Genomic DNA, 20,725 nt, shown 5'->3' with positions numbered 1-20,725 from the left:
AGACTCAGGTGTTCGGAGAGGCAGGCAAATTGTGCTTCCCGCAGGCAGGGCCTGCTTCCTGCCCAGATCCCGGAGCCGTGCAGCAGGGGCCTCCCCAGCTGCCCGCCCGCCCGGGGCAGGACAGTTCTTCTTTCCTCTTCCCCCAGGCGCGGGCCCAGACCAGAGCCCAGGGCGTGCGGCCGCTGGCCTTCACCTGCTCCTCCCTGCTCCTCCGGGAGCTGAGGTGTCGGCCGCCCGACAGGGCAGGGCCCACGTGGGGCTCCTGGGGGTGGGTCAGGTCCTCCTTTCTCCGTCAGCAAGCGGAGAACAGGCACCCGCCCAGGCAGCAGCCCCTGCGCCCAGGTCAGAAAGAGGAGGGTGGCCTCCACCCCTCCCAGCTGTGAGGGCAGAGCGGCCCGCCCACCCCAGGGCTGCCCACAGTCAGTCAGGCTGTCCACAGTCAGGCTGCAAGGTTAGCCAAGGCTGCGGCCAGCTCAGCCTTCCCGTGGGGCCCTGAGCAGCTGTGCAGCCCCACGCTGGCCGGGGCCAGTCAAGCTGTGTCCACTCTGCCGCCCGGGCCCGGCTCCCAGCTGGGCAGCCTGCGTCTCTGCGCCCGAAGCGCAGGTTTGGTTGTGGGGACAGGGTGGCAGCTGGCCCAGGACGAAGTGCCCAATGGCTCCAGCACCCAATGGCTCCAGGCCTGACCTGACCCATGGCTCTTGCATGCATGCAGTAGGGACCCTGGCTGTTGGGGCTCCCTGTGGTGTCCCAAAATTCACACACACACGCACATGTACGCACACACGCACACAGACATGCACACAGACATGCACACAGACATGCACACACGCACGCACACAGACATGCACACACACGCACACGCACACAGACATGCACACACATGCACGCACACACGCGCGCACACAGACATGCACACACATGCGCGCGCACGCACACACACGCACACGCACACACACACAGACATGCACGCACACACGCACACCCACACAGACATGCACACAGACACGCACACACACAGACATGCACACGCACACGCACACAGACATGCACGCACACACGCACACGCATGCACACGCACACAGACATGCACGCACACACGCACATACGTGCGCACCCGCTGCACGCTCCATTCTGACCCCATGTGGCTGTGTCTTGGTCTCCGCTGTGAGGCAGGGTCCGGGGGGGGGGGGGCCCAGCTTTGGCGACAGGAGGAGGCCCACCTCGCGGTCCCCAGACGTGCTCCCGGGGAAGCAGAAAGGGGTGGGCGGGAGTTCCCTCTGGAACCCTCTGTGGCTCCCTGCTCCTGGGGCTGCTGCTGCCGCCGATATCCCCCCGGCCTTCCTCTCCCAAACTGGGCAGCCACGCCGGGCGCAGCACAGGCATGGCCAGCAGAGGGCGCAGTCGCCCCTCTGAACTCACCACCCATGCCCTGGGACGGGGACTGCTGGGGGCAAGAAATGAAGCCGGCGAGGGAGACAGACCCTGAGGCCAATATGCCACCGAGGCGGCTGGCACTGCTGGGACGCAGAGGAGGGGGCCAGCCTGCTCCTGGGAAGACCAAGACCACATTCCAGTACCCACTTCGGCAGCACACGTACTGAAATCCGAAGGATACAGAGCAGATTAGCATGGCCCCTGTGCAAGGATGACACGCAAATTCGTGAAGTGTTCCTTTTTTTTTTTTTTAAAAAAAGACCACATTTCGTGAGCTTCTACAGAAACAACCCTCCCCACCCCCCCGCAACACAACCCCTCGGCAGCTTCCCTCCCAGTAGCCGTGGGCCTGCCAGGAGCATTTATTGAGTGCCTGCTGTATGCCAGGGGCCTCGGCCCCTCTGCAGAGCGAGGCAGGCTGGGGCATCCCAGGCAGAGGGCACGGCGGAGGCGGGGCTGGGTGTGCCAGCTGCCCCCCCCCCTTACTCGGCCGTGGTGGGGCCCCGGCAGAAGTTTCGGTTGTAGAAGTGGTGGTTGTCCCTGGTCAGGGCCACGCCCAGCTGGGCCCAGAAGCTGCTCTGGCCGCTGGGCTGTTGGGGCCAGAGGAGGACGCTCCGGCGGCAGAGGCGCTGGCGGAGCCGCACGTAGCGGGAGCGGTGGGCGTCGGGGCTCAGGATGGCCAGCACCACCACGTCCTTGCGGTCCTCCAGCAGGCGCTGCTGGGCCAGCAGGAAGCTGGCGCGCAGGAGGCCGCTGACGCGGTCCGTGTGGGCCAGCACGAACAGCGTCTTGCGGCTGCTGTAGACCGAGGCCCACAGGTTCTCGAAGAGCGTCTTGCCGGGCAGCCAGTCCCGCTCCTCCAGGCACAGGCGCAGCGCCCGGCGCCCGCGGCGCTCCTCCAGCCGCACCCGCAGCTCGTTGTACACCCAGTCGGCCACGGCGGCGTGCGTCTTGTCGAAGACCACGAAGGCATCGTAGGACAGGGCATCCGCGCCCCGCCGGTGCCCGCGCCGGGGCAGCCAGGCCAAGCCGAGGTGGAAGCAGTACCAGAGGTCCCAGCCGCACAGGTGCTGCAGCAGCGGCACGGCCACGCCCAGCGCCACCGCCAGCAGCGAGAGGCCGAAGCAGTCCCAGGACAGGGCCTCGTCCAGGCAGAGGCGCAGGTCCTGCGCGAAGATGCTGCGGCCCTGCAGCTGGCCGGGGCTGCCGCACTTGACCTGGCTGGCCAGCCCGGGCACGGCCGCCTGCACCTGCAGCAGGAATTCCACGAAGGCCGCCCCGCAGGCGCAGTGCAGGGGGTTGGCGCTCACATCCAGGACGGTCAGGGCGGCCGCCACCCGGGCGCCGAACCACGAGGGGTCCAGCGTCCGGAGGGCGTTGCGGCTGAGGTTGAGCTCTTGCAGCTGCGTGGCCGGAGCGAAGAAGCCGAGGGCCACGAAGTTGATGCGGTTGCGGCTGACGTCCAGCCTCCGGAGCCTGCTGTCCGCGGGGAGGCTGCCGTTGGTCAGGGCCTTCAGCTGGTTCCCCGCCAGGTCCAGGCTCTCCAGCCGGGGCAGGAGGGTCAGGCTGCTCCAGTTGAAGAAAGCCAAGTAGTTGTCCTGGAGCCGCAGCCGCTGCAGGCTCCGGGGGAGGTAGCCCAGGTTGTGAGGCAGGACGGCGTGCAGGTGGTTCCGGGACAGGTCCAGGCTGACCAGCTGGCTCAGGCCCTGGAAGAAGCGGAGGTAGAGGTCTCCCTCGTTCCACATGCGGTTCAGGGCGTTGCCGCTGAAGTCCAGGGCCCTGAGCGAGGCGCTGCGCAGCTCTGGGGACACCCGGCTGTGGATGGCGTTGTGCGCCAGGCTGAGGTAGCGCAGGCCGGGCAGCTGGGCCACGAAGCTGAAGTTGTGGCCCATGCCCTGCATGCTGAAGGCCTGGCTGTTGTAGCTGAGGTCCAGGGCCCGCAGGCAGGGCAGCTCCGTGAACGAGCGGCCGTGGTACAGGTCCAGCTTGTTGTAGGACAGGTCCAGCACCTGCAGGCTGGTCAGCAGCACGAACTGGGAGCCGTTGACCTGCGAGATGCTGTTGTAGCTCAGGCGTAGGCACTGGAGGCGCGACAGCCCGGCGAACATCTCCGGCTCGATCGTCACCAGGTTGTTCCGCGACAGGTCCAAGGTGAAGCTGAGGTTCTTGCAGTTCGGCATGAAGTCCTCTGAGCTGGGGGTGTCCCTGGGATCCGGCGCGAGGTGCCCCGAGGGCCGCCGGTTCGCCGCCCCAGCATCCGCCTCCCACGGGGAGGCGTTCAGCCCCAGAGGCCCGCTGATGCGGTTGTTGGACAGATCCACCTGGCACAGGCTGGGGTAGGCCTGGAAGATGCTGAGCTGGGCCCGGTTGATGAAGTTCATCTGGAGCTTGAGGGTCTGCAGCACGGGCAGGCGGGCCAGCGGCCGGAGCGTGTGCTCGCTGAGCTCGCGGAAGAAGATGCCCGTCATGTCCAGCACCTCCAGGGCGCGCAGCCGCCCGAAGGAGGGCGCCAGGGTCATGTGGGCGTAGGACACCCCCTTGTGGTAGTTGAAGGACAGGTTGAGTTTGCGCAGCTTCCTCAGGCCCTGGAAGGCCGTGGTGTTCTGGATGCAGTCGTACAGGAAGTTCTCGCTCAGGTCCAGCACGGAGAGGTTGCTCAGGCCCCGGAACCAGTGGGTGTCCAGGCTGGAGAGAGAGCTGTCGCTCAGCACCAGGCCTTCCAGGTGGCTCAGGTTGCTGAAGGTGTCGGGGTGCAGCTTGGGGAAGCCCGGGGGGCACTCCACGCAGGGGTTGCGGGCGTGGTCGCACCGGCGGCAGTTTCCGCCCACGTCCAGCACGCGCAGGGCGGTGAAGTTGGCCAGGTCCGCAGGCCCCAGGGAGACGATGCGGTTGTAGGACAGCAGCAGGGTGTGCAGGCCGGGGGGCAGGCCGCGGGGCACTGCCGTGAGGTTGTTGTACTTGAGCGACAGGTGGGTGAGGTTGTGCAGGCCGAGGAGGGCGCCGGGGGCCACCCGCACGGCCTGGCCGCAGGGGTTCTGGTAGTAGCAGTTGCCGTCCATGTACAGGTTTGTCAGGGCGTGCAGGCCCCTGAAGCTGGCGGCGTCAATGACCAGGATGTTGGTGCGGCTCAGGGACAGGGTCCTGAGGGCGGGGGGCAGGGCAGGCACGGTGGTGATGTTGTTGTAGCTCAGGTTCAGCTCCTCCAGGGTGGGCACGGCCAGGAAGGTGTGGGGCTCGATGGTCATGTGGCAGGCCCAGTGCATGATGCTGAGGCTGCTGGGCGGGCAGTTCCACTTGAGGTTGAGCTTCCGCAGGCCGGGCAGGTGGGCGAAGTCCGAGTTGTGGAGGTGGTGGATGCGGTTGCAGCTCAGGGAGAGCTTCGTGATGTTCCCACGGGGCGAGGACGCCGCGAAGTGGGGCACGGACGTCAGGAAGAGCCACTCGCAGTTGATGGAGTCGGGGGCCTGAAACTCACAGGGCAGGAAGGCGGGCAGGGTGCCCTGGGCCAGGGCCAGGGCCAGCACCTGGGCCTGAACCAGGAGAGACAGGGGCAGAGGGACGCCATGGCAGGGGCCCTGTGGGGGGGAGGGGAGGCAGGCGGCGTGAGTACCAGCCCAGCTTCACCTCCCCACCCAGGTCACCGAGTCCCCCCCCCCCAGGCCTCCCCAGGGAGGCTCCTGCCTCTCTGCCCACCCCCCTCCCGCCTCCAAGGCTCATGGGGAACCTGGACTTGGGTCGGGGACTCAGCCGTTGACGCAGAACTGCTTCTGAGATCCGGAACCCAGGCTCATGGTCTAGACTTTCACTCATAACCAAACCCCAGCTGCACCAGAGCCAGGCAGGTGCCCGCAGGCCCCAGGCTCCCCCCGCTCTCCCTCCGTCCTCAGCCCATTTCTCTTCTCTCCTGAGCAAGGAGCCCCCTCCACCCTCCGCCTGCTGCTCCCCAACCCCTCCCTCTCCTTTTGGCCAAGACCCAGGCAGGAATGAGGGTCTCTCACTGGGGTCCAGGCCGGGGACCGTCCAGGGCCTGGGCTCTGGTGGGCACTGCCCAGCCCTTTCCCCAGTGCCCAGGAGCCCTGGACCTTCTGCAGGTCAGAGCCAGGCCTGGGCGCCCAGCTTGGCCTTAGTCCCCGGGCCACAGCGAGCGAGCCCTCGGCCTCAGCCTCCTCCTCCATGCAATGGGTTGGGGCCTCCTGCTCAGAGACGGGTTCTGCTCTGATGTCCTCAGGGCCCAGGGAGTGCTCCGGGGCCATGTGGGTGACAGCGCGTCCCCTACTGTCTGTAGCTGCCAAGCCCACCTCTCTCCCCACCCGGCCCCCTGGCCCTGGTCCCCGCTATCCCCTCCCCGGGGGTCGGGGGGAGAGGGCGGCGGTCCTACCATGACAAGGAGAGGGGGCTTGTCCAGAGGGTCTCTCTTAGCCAGTCCCTTCCCGCTGACTGCTGCCAGCAGAGGAAGTGAGAATTTCACAACCTCGTAGCCCCCTCCCTGCCATGGCTGGGGGGCCGTGCAATGAGTCAGGCCATTTGCATAGTCAGATGGCAGACAGGAGGCCCGCTCCTTCCTCTTTCACTCCCCTCCTCGCCCCCCCACCCCCTGCCCCGTCTCGACAAGGCCACCCGTCCGTCCTGGGCCTCACACCTGTCTCCTGGGGGTCTTGGGAGACACGGGGCTCAAGCCCAGGCGACGCTCACCGAGGAACGGGCATTGGGGGCAGTGCCAGACCCCGCGGGCATGCCGACACCGTGCCAGGCCTCCCCTCTCACCCTCGCGCCCCACAGGCGGCACGCAGGCAGCGCCTCCTCCCTGCACCTGCCCTTCCTGGCCCGGTGGCCTGGCCCCAGAGCTCTTCGGGGCCTGGGGATGGGGAGCTGAGCCTCCCCAGGCTACAGCTGCACCCCCAGCCTGCTACTCCCTCTAGGAGCAGGGCCTCCCCGTCTGCATCCCCCACATCCTGGTGCCGTTGAGCCCAGCCCCGTGGCTGGGCCTGCCGGACAGCCTGGCTCGGCCTCCCACGTCGGGCCCCAAGCCTCAGGGGGCCCCAGCCCCCCAGCCAGGTCCTTGGGCTCCATTTCAGGTCCGCCATCTCTTGCCTAGACCAACGCCATCAGCACCTCCTCACGGTGGCCGGCTTCTGTGCTCACACCCACGCCTGTTCCCATGGCCCCAGGTCACAGGAGGCCCCTCCTCGGCTCAGGCCCCTCCAGGACCCGTTCTGGAGCCAAGGCCCACATCATGGCCAAGGCCCCGTCGAACCTGCCTCCCTGACCAGTCCCCACCACCCCGGCCTCCCTGTGCCGGCCTGGCCACACCTGTGACGCTCCCACCTGTGAACGGCCCGTTCCCTCTGCCCGGAACTCTTCTCTCAGATCCTCCGTCGCCTCCATGGGGAGTGGGGGGGGGGGGCCCTCACGTCTCCACTCACAGGTTCGGCCTCTCAGCGGGGCCTCCCCTGCCCTTTGGGTAAACCTTCATCCTGGGCCGAGCCCCTTTTCTGGCTGTTTTTCTCTTTTGTAAGTTTTTACCGATTAACGTGCCATTTCCTTGCTTTTGCATCGTCTGTGATATAGTCTGACTGCCCTGCTGGCACGTCGGCTTCTGCCTGCGTCCCAGGGCCCACCCAGTGCCCAGCACACAGTCGGTGCTCTGCTTGTTGAGCCTGTGGCTGCCCAGCCCTCAGCTGGACAGAGGTCCTGAGTGACGATGAGTGAACGCAGAGGGGGAGGCAGGGCGGGCCCCTTCTGCAGGGATGGACAGCCCTGAGCCCTCGCCCGGGCTGTGCCCACAGGAGAAAGGACAGTGCCAGGTCAGTGGCTGAACCCGCCGTCGACCCGGGTCCTCACCCCTGCATCCCCCACTGAGTCCTCAGCCCCAGGGAACCTCTCCCGGGGCCCCTGGGACCAAAGACCCAGGCCCTCTCCCCTCCCAGCAGCCACCGTCTGCCTTGGGGGCAGAAACCAGGTCCCCGAGGTGGCCGGGGGCTGCCAGGGAAGCCTGTGCCGGCGTGCACACACACGACTGGACACAGCAAGATTTCAGACGCCCAGACACACCCGCCATAGCCCAGCCCCACCGAGGCTGGGAAGACCAGTGGGCAGAGCTCCCCATGGGGCAGGCCGCGAATGCCCCCAGGGAGCCCCTCGTCCCACTGCCCCACCTGTGAATTTATTCCTCCGTAAAGGGGCTGGCAGGCAGAGTTAAGGGTTTGAGAGGCGCGTCCCCTGCACCATCAGGAAAGGGAAGTGGCTATAATTAGAGCTGTCCTTCCCAAGGCAGAGGAAGCCGGATCATCGGAAGCAGACGCTCCGCCTCTGGCTCTGAAGGGGAGGAAGGGGCCGCTGGAACAGGTGTGGGAGCTGATTCCCCCCGAGGCCTCCAGGGGAGCCAGCCCTGCCCACGCCTGGCCTGAGCCTTGGATTCATTCCCCGAGTGAAAGTCCTGTAAGTGTGCATGTGTGTCGTTTAAAGCCAGTAAGCTTGGCCTGCCGGTGTGGCTCAGTGGTTAAGCATCAACCTATGAACCAGGAGGTCAGGGTTCGATTCCTGGTCGGGGCACATGCCCGAGTTGCAGGCTCAATCCCCAGTGGGGGGTGTGCAGGAGGCAGCTGATCCATGATTCTCTCTCATCATGGATGTTTCAATCTCTCTCTCTCCCTCTTCCTTCCTCTCTGAAATCAACAAAAATATTTAAAGCCAGTGAGTTTGGGGAACTTAGAGCAGCCATAGGAAACCCACACACCCAGCCCCATGTCGCAGGGAGGTGCCGTCTCCCACGCTGAGCCCCCGGCCACCGGCGGACCCATCTGAGGCGGTGCCCTCGCACCCACGGACAGCCTCTCCTGACACCTTTCACGTTGGGGAGGGGCCGTTACATGCACAGGGCCCCCAGTGCCCAGGGCCAGAGGTGCTCCCTCGGGCCAGACTCGGGTGTTGCTTTAAAAATACTTTATTCTTTAAAAAATACAGCATTCAACCATCTCATCCGCCGTGACCCCCTGCCCGACCGCGACGGACCCCACCCCTTGGGGCCAAAGGGTTCCGGGCCGTGCCGGGACCCTGGTCTCAGTTCCCTTGGGGACCAAGTCCATGCCAGGCCCTGGAGACAGCCACGCCGGGTCCCCGACACGCTGGGCACACAGAGGAGGGGCAGGGAGAGCAAGGGGAGGGTCACAGCGCCAGCCCAGTGGCCCTCGGAAGCGGCAAGAGGGGTCAGCCACCAGCCCTCCTGCCCCAGAGCGACCCTGCCCCGGAGCCCGGACGGGAGGGCGGGCGGCGGTGAGGAGCGGGCGGCGGGCGGCCCCACAGTCCACCGGCCAGCGCGGCTCGGCCCGCCTCTAGCTGTCGTCCCCGTTCTCGCCGGGGCCGCGGATGAGGCGCTTGTGGCCACGCTTGCCGCCTGGGCCCTTGGGCTTGGCGAAGGCCTGCTTGAAGGCGTGCTGCTTGGGGTGCACCTCGTCGTACAGGAAGTCGGCCGTCAGCTCGGCCCCGTCGCCGATCTCAATCTGGGGGGGGCACGCAGTGTCACCCCACCGGTGCGGGGCCCAGACTCCCCACCCCCGCTCCTCGGTCACTCCCTTGATCTCTCACACTCCAGCCTGGGGTCTCCTCCCAGACCCCCACCTGGACGGCCACCTCCAGGAACATGGAGCCCGGGGCCCACTGCTCTGCACACCCTGGTCACCCCGCCTTCCGGGCCCGGGACAGGAGACACGGAGCCAGGGCTTGGGCCTGTCCCGGCCACCAGTCAGCGGGGCAGCCCTGGACAGGGCCTCAGTCTCCCCAGCCACCCAACAGGCAGCAGTGGCCCTGTCCCTCCACCGTCCCGTCCCTCCCAGGCCCCGGGCGGAGGCGGGAGACGGCCTCGGGGTGACACGCAGGCGCCCACCTTCTTGGCGATCTCCAGCCGGAAGTCCTGCTCCACGGAGTCCAGGAGGCGGCTCTTGCAGCTGGAGTAGAGCATGCGCTCCCGGATGCTGCACTTGTACCCCGGCATCGAGTAGATGAACACTGGGGGCCCGGGGCGAGAGGGGTGAGCGGGCGGGCCCCCCGCTGCAGCCCCGCCCCGCCCCCGCCCCGCCCGGGGGCCCCGTGCCACTCACCCACAGACTCGAGGGGGTCGCCCTCATGGGTGTGCCTGTAGAGGAAGAAGTGGTACCGGGCGGCCTCTCGGGGCACCCGCGAGGGCAGCTGGGCCACGTCCGTGGGCTCCGTGTGCACCAGCTCGATCGTCTCCCGCTCCAAGTCCAGCTTCTGCCGAGGGCAGGGGGTGCGAGGGCACTGGGTGAGGCGGGGCCCAGGCCCACCCGCCCGGCGAGCTCCCGAGGTGGGGGGGTGGCAGGCAGGCGCTCCCTCTGCCGGGACGTCCCTCCCCGCGGCCCCCGCCATGGAGGTCCCGGCCCTAACTCCCCTGGGAAAGCTCTGCGGGAAGAGGTCCCCCCAGGGCCATGGACAGGACCAGCCCACCCTCAGATGCCAGCCGCTGGGGTGCCGTGTCTTGAAAAGGAGGAGCCGTTTGGCTCTAGAGGGGGCGGCCTGGACCACAGGGGCCGACGGGCTGCCTGGGGGGTGGGGGTGAGGCGGAGTCTGGGACAGGAAGGGGCTGAGAGCCAGGAGTCAGTGGAGCCCCAAGTGTACCGTGCGCGGGCGGAGAGAGGGAGGGACTGTCCCAGGCCCCCTGCCCATGAGCAGGGACAGGCAGGGAACAGCGCACCCATGACACACGGCAGCTGCACCCAAATGGGAACAGGTGGGGGGGGGGGTGGGCAGGTGTTCCCGCCGGCACACGGGTGAGCTGCGTGGACAGGCTGGGGACCTGGGTGTGCACGCCTGCACATGTGAGCGGGCAGGCGGGGGGCAGGGGCGGGGTGGGGGCTGAGCGTTGCGGGCCCGGGCAGGGGCGCACCCACCAGCTGGATGTAGTTGATCGCCTTCTGCCGGAGCTGCTGCAGCGCCCGCTGGGCCCCGGGCTGCAGGGGGAAGGCGAGGCCCTGCAGGGTCTGGTGCTTGCTCTCCACGCTGATCTCTGCCTTCACCTGGGGCAGCGATCGTGAGCGAGGCCTCGCGGGCCGAACCTGACCGCGGCCAGCCGAGCACAGGCCTGGCGTGGCCTGGAGCCCCCCGACCCCCCCCCCCGCCCGCGCACCCACCTCGTTGATGCGGATCTGCTGCAGCTCCCTCTCGGCCGAGGTCAGCGGGGCGGGCGCCGCACAGGACGACAGGTGCTTCTGGTACCCGGCCAAGGAGAGGTCGTCCTGCCGCGGACGCAGAGGCGGAAGTGGGCGCCTCGGGCGGGCTGCCAGGAGCCCTTGAGCACCCAGCCCTCCCACTCACGCCCCAGCCTGGTGCCCACTCGCTCTGTGACCCTGATCCGTCCCGTCCTCTGAGGCCTGTGACCCTGGCTCGGAGGGTCCAGCGGGGGCATTACCTTCGCCGTCCCGAAGAGCTCGTCCTTGACGTGGCCGCCCCCGAACTCCTTCTTCACCGTGGCCCGCGTGGCCGCGTACAGCATCTTCAGCCGCACCTGAGCGGCAGGGGACAAGCGTGAGACCCCTCCAGGCGGGGCTGTCTCTCCAGCAGGCAGGTCACCCCCTGGTGCCCGCACCCCCGGCAGAGGGCGCAGCGGGACGGCTCGGAGGCAGTGGGGCGGCTCGGACAGCAGGGGGAGCCCCTGCCCAGCTCAACCTCTGACTCCCAGAGCCGCGGATATGGCCAGGAGGCTGCAGGCGGCCCCAGGGCCCTGTCCCTTCAGCCGCTCTGGAGCAGATCCCGATGTGCACGCCCCCCCCTCCCCCCCCCGCCCCCAGAGATCCGCCTTGTCTCGCTCAGACCCCGTGTCCCCTCCCCCCAGATCTCGGGACTGGGCAGGGGCCCCCCGGACTCACCGGGGAGTTGTCAGGCGACCAGGCGAGGAAGAGCCACTCGAAGCCCTGGGCGTTCTTGGAGTCCAGGCGGTAGAGCAGGTAGCAGGGCTGCTGGGCATCCAGGAGCGGCAGCACGGCCCGGTCGTAGTCCTGCTCCCAGCTGCCCACCGGCTCCCGCGACGCACCGAGCGTGAGCTGCTCTGGGGGCAGAGGCCGGGTGAGCCCAGTCCCACCCCCACCCCACCCCGCCTGGACCTCCAGCCTCTGGCCTCCCTCCCCACCTTCCTGGAGCCCCCAGTCCCTGAAGGGCAAGGCGGTGACGGAAGCACGAGTGAGTGAGCGACCAAGCTGCCCACTAGGGTCTGCTCCCGCCGCACACGCACGGAGCCGGCCGAGGTGATGCCCGCACAGGTCTGGGCACAATCACAGGAAGACACACAGACGCGTGCCCACCGCCACCAACAGTGCGGCCCCCACGGCCACCGGCCACCAGCTCGCTGCTCCATCGCGCCGCCCCCGCACAGCCTCTCAGAGCAGATGTGCTCAGGAGGGGGCTCACAGCTGCAGCCCACGGGGCAAGGGGACAATCACGCCCTGGCCAGGGGTCCTGGCACCTGCTACCAGGGCCCTGATGGGGGCAAGGGCCCCAAATGCCAGGCCCAGCAGCCCAGCCTGCCCTCCCGCAACTCGGAGGGGGCCCCGTCGGAAGCCAGGGTCGCAGGCTGAGTCGGCCAATAGCACTGCCAGCGCCCTTCACTCTGCTGCCCCCATCTCTACGCCGGGGAGTTCACGTAAGAAGGGGAGTTCCTGTTTCTCTAGAACACTCAGGAGTGGCCACACTCAGGTGGAGACGGCAGTGGCTGCCCGTCAGGGGGCCTGGACAGCTGCGCGTGCCCCACCACTACAGGCGGGACTGGGACGGTACGCACCCCCCCCCCCCCCCCCCCCGTCCTCCAGCTCAGCGTCTGTGGGGACGTCCAGCCTGGGCAGACCCTGCTTTGAGCCAATTCAATGCATGAAAAGCCATCTGGCACCAAGCCTGTCTGGGGGGGTCCCCCTGAAGGGCCCGCTAATGCAGGGCTGGCAGGCCCTGCAGGGCGGGGGGCAGCACACTCCCAGTCCCGGACTCTTACTCTCATCTCCGGGGACAGCCCCTCAGCACAGATGAGCGGGGAGCGGAGGAGAGGAGCCCTCTGTTCTGGCACCACAAGTGTCATCTACTCCTCTGCCTCCTCAAACCCTCCCCCCTCCGGGCTCAGCTCAAACTCTCCCCCGCCCCCCGCATAAGCTCATGTCCCCAGGTCCAGGCCAAGGCCCAGCCAAGCCCAGAATCCACCCATCTGGATCTCAGAGTCCTTCTCTCCTCTGCGGGGCATTTTTTGAGGCTTCTCCGTAGGACCCCCCCTGGCCAGCAGCCACGCCGGTCTCGGCCTGCCAGCCACCGATGGACGTGAGTGGCACTGGCCACATGGGGCAGGGCCTGGCCTGGCTTGTTCCCTGCCCCCTGCCCAGCCCATTTCTCCCTGCACAGCCTGTGGGGGGCGGGGGGGGGGGGCCGCGGGGCAGGACCCCGGGCCAGGCCTGACCTGCTACCCCTCAGCTTCAGTTTCCTGCTGTTTAACGGGGTAACGACCACGCCACCTCCAGCGCTTTCTACAGGTCCCTCACGTTCCCAGCTGGGGAAACTGAGGCCCTGAGCGGGCTGGAGGTCAGTGTCCCCACCTCCCAGGGAAGCAGCGAGTCCAGCGCTCGGCCTCCGTCCCCCTCCCAGGGGGCACTCACCATCCTCAATGACGACTTTGATGAGCCGGACGGAGCCGGCCCGCGCCTTGGCGAAGAATTCCCTCAGCTGCTCGGTGGCTACAAGCACAAGAAACATGGTGGGGATGAGCGGCGGTGGGCAGGGTGGGCAGCGATGGGCAGGGTGGCAGGGACACGGGCAGGGCCTGCTCCGTTCTGCGGGGTCTGGTGGCTGAGCGGGGAGCGGGTTAAATACAGCCCTCCATGTGACCGGGAACCCGAGCTGGCTGAACATAAGCTCCCAAATTTAGCCAGCAGAGGTGGCGGGTGAGTGGCCGCCTGGCTGGAGGCGCTCTGGTGACAGGGCAGCGGGGACGGGACAGCCCATCGAGGAGGGGGCGGGCTCTGGGGCAGGCCAGGCCGGTGGGAGGAAGGCCAGCGCCGAGCTGGACAGGGAGACACTCAGTACTGTCCTAACCACAGACAGAAACACGTGGACAGTTCCCCGGTGACCACTATGCCCACTGACACACACGTGTGTACATGCACACACACGCACATGTTGCATGTAGCAACAAACAGGTACATCCTCAGCCCAGCATGTGAACGTAACACGTCAACACGTGCAGGTGGCAGAGGAGTGTGAATGCTAACACCCCTGTCCACGAGCACACACTCAGCTGGTCTAACACAAATGGACACACGCGTTTTAGCCTCACACACACACCCAGCCACCATGCCCAGGGTTATAACACACACACACACACACACACACACACACACACAAATGGCAGACGCAGAGCTTGGCGAAGACACGTTTGCAGGCAAAGGATGTATAAAGGCTACACAGACCCACACAGGCATGCACAGACACAGGGAGGCAACCAGCTCCCACCCCCGGGCAGTCTGGAAGGCTTCATGGAGGAGTGACTCTCAGGAACTCCTCAAAACAGATTCTGTCTTGGTCCTTGGACCACAGAGCTGGGAGGTGACAGCCAATGACTGGGACCCGAGTGCAGAGGTGAGGGTCGTGGTTGGAGCTAGGAACCATGGGACATCACAGACCCACTGTGGTTCAGGGAGAAACCCAGGTCCGAGTGGGGAAGGGCCGACGTGGTCTCTGGGTGCACAGGGCCAGCCAGCATGACCTTGAGGCTCTGCAGAGGTCAGGGGAATTCTGCAGGAACACAGCTGGAGGGCTGAGGTCAGAGAGTATTTATAGGGCCCAGCTCGGGGGCAAGGGGGGGCCTTTAGGAAACACACTCTGGTCACGTCCTCAGGTGCCCCTCATGCAGGGCGACCTGAGCCTGAGACCGGGCTGGGCACCACCCTCAAGGCCACTGGGTGGACAGGTCCCAGCTGAGCCCGCGGGTCCTTGGTGCTCAGGGCAGCACGACACTAAGACAGCCCCACGGGATCAGGCAGAGCGACCCACCTGCAGAGCCCGAGCAGGTCCCTGATGAAGACCTGGCCTCTGGGTGCCACCTTTCCCGTCGTTGTATGTGACCCCTGACCTCACTGCACCTCAAACTCTTCCATAATGTGGGGCTCAGCCTCCCCCACGCGGAGCCCGTGGTGAGGAGTAAGCGGGAGAAAGTGCTCCGTGAGGGGCCCCCACTAGTAACACACCCACTGTCTAACTAATGGCCGCCGGGCGCCGTGCGGTGCGAGGGAAGGCCACCAAGCAGCTCTCCCAAAGGGGGCGGACATGTCCCTTCCAGTGTTACCAGGGCAGTGACACCCCAGAAGGGGAAGAGACAACCCCCCATCCTCCTCAGCCACCATCAATAATCCAGAGGCCGGGCCTGGGACACCCGAGCCTCTCATCAAAGATTCATGCCCCCGGCCCCACCCCTGCCTTGCCCACCCCCCACCTGGGAGCCTCCGGTTACAGGTCCCTCCCCTGCCCTGCTCTGAGGTCAGCAGATTCACACCTATGGCCAGGGCAGGGCCAACTTTCTTCCCACCTCCCCGGGCAGGGCCGGCAATGAGGGGTGGGCTGCTCACAGGCAGGAGGAAATGAGAGAGTGAGGTGGGGCCCCGACCACAGGACTGTCAGCCTGGAGCTCAGAGGAGGAACCCTCGCTTCCGATTCCCGCCCCCCCTCCCTCCGTTGGGGCAGCAGCAATGACCAGGCAAAGGGGAAGGAAGGGACAGCGGGCAACTGTTCTCTCCTGTGGGGCTGAGTCACCAGCAGGCTGGACAACGCCTCCCCAGGAGAGGCTGGCCCACCTGGGGGGTGGCTGGCCCTGACCCAGGCCCGAGCCTGCTGTCCTGTGGGACGGGGCCAGGGAAACCCTCAGGGCTGTCTGGCCAGCAAGTGGCCACAACCACAAGCCGAGATCCAGGCAGGCGGTCAGGCTGGTCGATGGTGGCCATGGGGAGGGTGCGGGGGGAATCCTAGTGCAGTGGGAAGAGTGGCTGATGGCCAAACCACAGGCTCCCTGGGCAGGCAGTCTGCACCTTCTGCACAGGCCAGGCAGCTGCCCGGGCCAGTGGAGGGGGGCACTGAGGCCCAGGTAGGGTCAGGACACCTGGCTCCTGGCCACGGCCCCTCTCTCAGCCTGTCCAAGGAGGAACGGGGGTCCTTGGAGGAAGGGAGTGATGCTGGTCTGGAGGAGCTTGGGCTTGGGGGGAGCTGGCCTGGAGTCTCCAGGGCCAAGACCTTCCCCCCCCCCCAAACCCAATACTTGGGCCCTCTTCTATGTTCCCAACCTGGAACTAGAACCATCCAAGCCTGGCCCCGGCAGACTCAGATCAGAGTGGAAAATGGAGGGGACCTGAGGTCAAGGTCAGACCGGCCACTCTCCCATCCCACTCTGAGGGCCCTGTCCCGGGGTCCCCAGCCTAGCTCGCAGGAGTGTGGGAGGAGCCAGAGGTCAGGACCCCCTCCTCAGACAGACACAAACCCATACAAGCCATACACAGATACACCCGGTACATGCATCCATGGTAACAAATGCAAACCGAGATGCACCCAGATTGTGCACACAGACACCCACAGACGTGTGCACAGTCACGAAACACTGATGTCTACAGATGGTCCCATGTTACTGTGTCCATTCAACCAGCCACTAGTGTATGTGCACCCCGGTGGGCGCACACGGGGCTGCCCACACAAGGCAAGTGAACATGCGTGCACCCTCCCCCAGATGTGCGCATCCGGGTGCACCCACCCCCAGAGAGGCACACAGACCCATAGATGGGCACACACAGGCACATCCACGCCCCGTGGGCACACACAACACGGAAACTTCCGCCCCAGCTGGGTACCTATATGCACACCCACTCCCAACTCTGCACAGTGAGTCCCCCTCCCCCAGATGTGCCACCCCAGGCGATGCGCGGCTGCAAAAGAGAACAGGAAGCTTCCCCGCGCTGGTGCCCGGGAGGAGACGGGAGCCGGACCCGGGGAGGGGGCGCAGCGGCGGGTGGAGACCCTCTGCCCCCGGCCCGCCCGCCATCCGCCCTCACCGTGGATGCCCGTCTGGTGCGCCATGGCTCCGTGCCCTGCTCCGCCCGCGCCCTCGGAGCCCTCGGCTCGGCCCTGGCTCCGCTCCGCTGGCTCGGACCCGGAGGAGGAGGAGGAGGAGGAGGATGTGGCGGGGGCCGCCCAGCTCGCGCTGCTTCCCGGGCGGTGTCGCAGGACCCGCCCCCAGCAAGCCCCGCCCCCAGGGCGCGGCCGGGAGGGGGCGGGGACTCGGGCCGCGCGTGCGCACAGGCCACTCCTTGTTCCGGGTGGGCGTCGGGCGCGGAGCCGGCGGGCGTGTCCGCGCGCATGCGTGATCCAGCCTCCGTGGGCGGCGGGGAAGGGTCCTGCTCCGTGCGTGTGTGTGCGCGTGCGCGAGCCTATGCGCTCCCCCCCCCCCCCCGCCGGGACAGCTGGGTTTGCAAGCCGGGCGGCGTCCGCAGGTCCCCCCACTTGTGGCCGGGAAAAGGGTCCGCATGTGGATGGGCGTGCGTGTGTTTGCGCGGCATCCCCGGCCCGGAGACCTTGCCTGAGCGCCTCCTGCAGGGACTGGGCACCAACAGGCAGCCAGCTTGTGAGGGGCCGCTAGGAAGAAGCGACACCTGGAGGTCCCCCTGTCAGAGCGGGCTGTTCTCCTCCGGGGGACCTGCAGGTGCAAAGGCCCAGGGGTTGGGGGAGGATAGAGCTTGGTGAGCCTGAGACACTGCCAGCTCCTAACGAACTGGTCAGCGTCCAGCAGCCTGGCCTTGTCTGACACCAGCCCCTGGGATGAGTCTTACTCTAGGACCATCATGGGTCCAGTCAGAGCCCATGGTAGGTGCTCAGTGAGGGTGGCTGGGCTGCAGCGAGGAACCAGCTTTTTGCTTTTGCTTAACTGTGACCATATTTTGTGTTTCAGGCACGTGTGGCCGAGTCCCCAATACAGGGGGGTGTCGGTTCTTCTCTTCTCCATTCCGACAGTCCAGATGGTACGGTGTCTCCCTCCCTCCCCCTCCTGCAAAGAAGCACAGTGTCCAGCAGACATTTTTCCTTTTTCTCAATAAAATACAATCCTAATAAAAATATAAACAAATTGCCCAGCTGGCGTGGCTCAGTGGTTGAGCATGGACCTATGAACCAGGAGGTCATGGTTTGATTCCCAGTCAGGGCACATGCCCGGATTGCAGGCTCGATCGCCAGGCTGGGGTGTGCAGGAGGCAGCCGATCCATGATTCTCTCTCACCATTGATGTTTCTATCTCTCTCTCCCTCTCCCTTCCTCTCTGAAATCAATAAAAATATATTAAAAAACAAATTGTGGCATATATGCACCATGGGATTGACTCGAAGATTCTTTCCTCTTGCTGAATCCTCTCAACCAGGAGAGGCGATGCCCCACCTGAACGGGGCAGAGCCCGGAGCTGAACCCATGTTCTCTGCACTTAATATCACAGCCCTTGAGCTTCCAGGGATGACATGAGTTCCAGCCGCAAAAGGAAAGTATTCGCTCACCACACTAACAAGTCTGGGAGTCCATGTGTCAGGCGTGGCCGCATCTGGCTGTCCACGGTGACTGCTCCTCCTTCGGCTCCCTCCCCAGGGTGGGCTTGGCTCTCAGGAAAGCCCCTCCCCCGGGGCAGCCCCTGGAAACCCCACACCAGGAACATCAGCAGTGACCAAAGCAGTTTTCCTTTCTTTCTCTCTCCAGTCGTTTTTTTTAGAAAAAGGCCCAGGACTGAGTCTCCTTTGGCAGCGCAGGGCCCATCGCTAGAGACCACTGTTGTGGGAGGAGATGAGGGCTCTGACCCGTCATGTGCCCCCCCCGCCCCCCAACCTGGGGAGGGAGAGGACCTGGGTGGCGTGAGGTGAAGATTAAGGCCCTCTTCCCAGAACAAGGGTGACAGAGTGAAAGATAGACACCCAGACATGTCCTCTGTATCATCCAAGAAAAAACAAATAGCACTCCCCCCACCGCCCACGATGCTTGCTGTCATAGCTCCTACCACATTTGTGGTCAACATTTATCTCTGGGAAGGCAGTCTCGTCCCTGTGCCCCCAGCGCCCAGCAGGGCGCCTGGCAGTGGCTGAACACCAAGCCTGCAGCGAGGAACCAGCATGTGGTTTAGGCATGTTAGCGGGGAGAGTAAGCGACCTGATGATGCTCAGTACCTGCCCGCTCAGGAGGGGGTCGAGGAGCCCACCTCTCACCCCTCACAGCCGCCTGGACGCAGGACCCTGACCCACCCGTGGGAGGAAGGCCCTCTGGCTGCCCAACTGCAGAACCGGGAGTGGAGTTCCCTTTCATTGAGTCCCGGAGGCCCACCCAGTGGCATCTGGAACAAGTTCCCAGGGGCTGCTGCTGCTCTGCAACCACCTGGCATTTTTTTCTTTTTTATTCATTGATTTGAGAGAGAGAGGGAGAGAGAGAGGGAGCAATTGTCGTTCCACTACCTTATGCATTCATCGGTTGATTCTTGTATGTGCCTTGGCCGGGGATCAAACCCACAACCTTGGCGTACAGGATGCTGCTCAGCCAGGGTGGGAGCCACATTTTGAGGAGCTTTCCTGCCTTCGAGTATGGTTTTCCGAGAGCATCCAAAGTTGGCGGGCAGCTGCTGAGCACCAGGGGGTGCGAGGGGGAAAGGGGGGACAGGGGGGTCCTAGGACTGGCTTAGAACAGCCTGATGTGCGAATTTGCTGAAAGCACCCTTGGAAGTCAGCCTCAAGACGCGGTAACTTCCCGGGAACGTGGCTCTCAAACTTGGGTCCTCCGGACACCACCTCCCAACCCCGGGTGGCGAGACTGACTCGGGCCATCCGGAAACTGCTCAGCAACACGCAGGGGGTTGTTTTTAAAAAAGAGATGCAGGAGGGTTGTGACAGGGGATTGGCCTCACCTGATTGCAGGGCTGAGACGTCCCCATGAGACGGGCCAGGGAGCCAGGACAGGCAGAACAGGGAAACAGACAGCCGGCGGGACAGACTGGCCGAGCATTTGACAGCAGGTACAGGTCACCTCCCTAGTGATCACATCAAGGTCTCAGCTGTATTTCAGCTCCAGGCCCAGAAAAGCAGCAAAACCCAGTGGGCGAAGCCAAGACCAGCGGCAATGACGAACAGCCCTGCCCTGGCGCTGACCAATCAGTGACGACCTCGACCCTGAAAGGGCACAGCAGGAAGCGGATGAGTATTCTGCTGAGACCTCCCCTAAGATCCGCCTGCAGGAGAGATGGAGCTCGGAGCTCGACACAAAGGACCAGGGCCGCCACTCCCTCTCCCTCCTTGCTCTCCCGCAGGCCAGGCATGCATCTCCTGAACCCTAACGGACCTTGCGACCTGGGGAGCACTGGGCAGCGGCAGCTCGTCCCAGGCTAACTCCCTGACCCCGTCTCGCAGACAGCTAGGGCGGCCCCGCCTGGCTCTCCGGCTGCTTCTCCATGCTAGGCCCTTCCTGTTCACGGTCCCTTGTCGTCACCTGGACTCGCGTTGTGACATCTTTCCTGCAGGAAGTCAAGAACCCACACACCACCTGCTGGCCTGAGGCAGACCCGCCAGGGGCCAGGTCCCCTTTCCGGTCACACCACGACCAGCTGCCCGTTAGCAGGAGGCTCAGGGAAGTGCTGAGGTGGTTCCAGTCCAAGGCCAGAGGCCGAGAACCGTGCCCCAGGGCAGGAGCAGAGCTGCCCTCCCCTGTGTTCCTGTTCCGCCCAGGCCCTCAGCGACGGGTGGTGCCTGCACCAGTGAGGGCCTCTTATTGACTCAGCCCGGTGGCAGGGAGGACCTGGGGGCCAACCACGCTTCCTGAGGGGGAGCCCACAGGGACTGGGCTTGGCCAGCATCTCGGATGGGACGGGAGATTCGTTTTTTTGGGGGAAAAAAAGCTTTTTATTGATTTCAGAGAGGAAGGGAGAGAGAGAGAGAGACACATCAATGATGAGAGAGCATCATTGATCGACTCTCTCCTGCAGGCCCCCTATTGGGGATCGAACAGTAACCCAGGCATGTGCCCTGACCAGGAATTGAACCCGTGACCTACAGGTTCATAGGTCGATGCTCAACCACGGAGCCAGGCCGGCCGGGCAGGACAGGAGATTCTTACGCAATTTTGAGAACCACTGGCCCAAGGACCACGGGTCGTACCACAGGCAATGAGGTCGGTACCACGTGTTCTGTGAGCTCTCTCAGAACCCAGCCTCCGCCACAGAGGCAGCTGATCTGCGGGGGAGGGAGGGAGAAGGGGAGGGGGC

The 20,725-nt window shown here is 65.5% G+C and overlaps 2 protein-coding genes across 6 annotated transcripts; both read right to left on the bottom strand.

Annotated features, from left to right (window-relative positions):
• Nucleotides 1-1,692: 1,692 nt before the first annotated feature.
• TLR9 (toll like receptor 9) lies at nt 1,693-5,687 on the bottom strand (the record flags this gene model as incomplete). Its single annotated transcript, XM_081105614.1, has 2 exons — nt 1,693-5,009; nt 5,433-5,687. The coding sequence occupies 2 exons, from the start codon at nt 5,685-5,687 to the stop codon at nt 1,917-1,919; spliced, it is 3,348 nt and encodes a 1,115-aa protein (XP_080961740.1). The 3' UTR covers nt 1,693-1,916.
• Nucleotides 5,688-8,361: 2,674 nt separating this feature from the next.
• TWF2 (twinfilin actin binding protein 2) lies at nt 8,362-16,675 on the bottom strand. 5 transcript variants are annotated; one of them, XM_081106561.1, is made up of 9 exons: nt 16,506-16,675; nt 13,074-13,151; nt 11,313-11,486; nt 10,856-10,951; nt 10,578-10,682; nt 10,338-10,463; nt 9,531-9,681; nt 9,317-9,438; nt 8,362-8,933 (listed from the first exon to the last, which is right to left on the bottom strand). In XM_081106561.1, the coding sequence occupies exons 2-9, from the start codon at nt 13,074-13,076 to the stop codon at nt 8,766-8,768; spliced, it is 945 nt and encodes a 314-aa protein (XP_080962687.1). In that variant the 5' UTR covers nt 13,077-13,151; nt 16,506-16,675; the 3' UTR covers nt 8,362-8,765. The 5 variants fall into 5 exon arrangements, with proteins under 5 accessions (XP_080962687.1, XP_080962683.1, XP_080962685.1 ...); XM_081106557.1 differs by having other exon boundaries at nt 11,313-11,491; nt 16,506-16,669; XM_081106559.1 differs by having other exon boundaries at nt 10,338-10,397; nt 11,313-11,491; nt 16,506-16,669.
• Between the last annotated feature and the right edge of the window lie 4,050 nt (nt 16,676-20,725).

Source organism: Myotis nattereri, assembly GCF_964212035.1.
Source record: "Myotis nattereri genome assembly, chromosome: 14".
Taxonomy (NCBI): Eukaryota; Metazoa; Chordata; class Mammalia; order Chiroptera; family Vespertilionidae; genus Myotis; species Myotis nattereri.
This window is presented reverse-complemented; position numbering and strand designations above follow the sequence as displayed.

Excerpts from the sequence above, each read along its gene's own strand:
- TWF2 (XM_081106557.1), bottom strand. The coding sequence starts at position 16,530 with ATGGCGCACCAGACGGGCATCCACG. Across the intron at positions 10,683-10,855 it reads AGCTCTTCGGGACGGCGAAG|GACGACCTCTCCTTGGCCGG; the intron begins GTAATGCCCCCG and ends CGTCCGCGGCAG. Across the intron at positions 9,682-10,337 it reads CGATCAACTACATCCAGCTG|AAGCTGGACTTGGAGCGGGA; the intron begins GTGGGTGCGCCC and ends TGCCCTCGGCAG.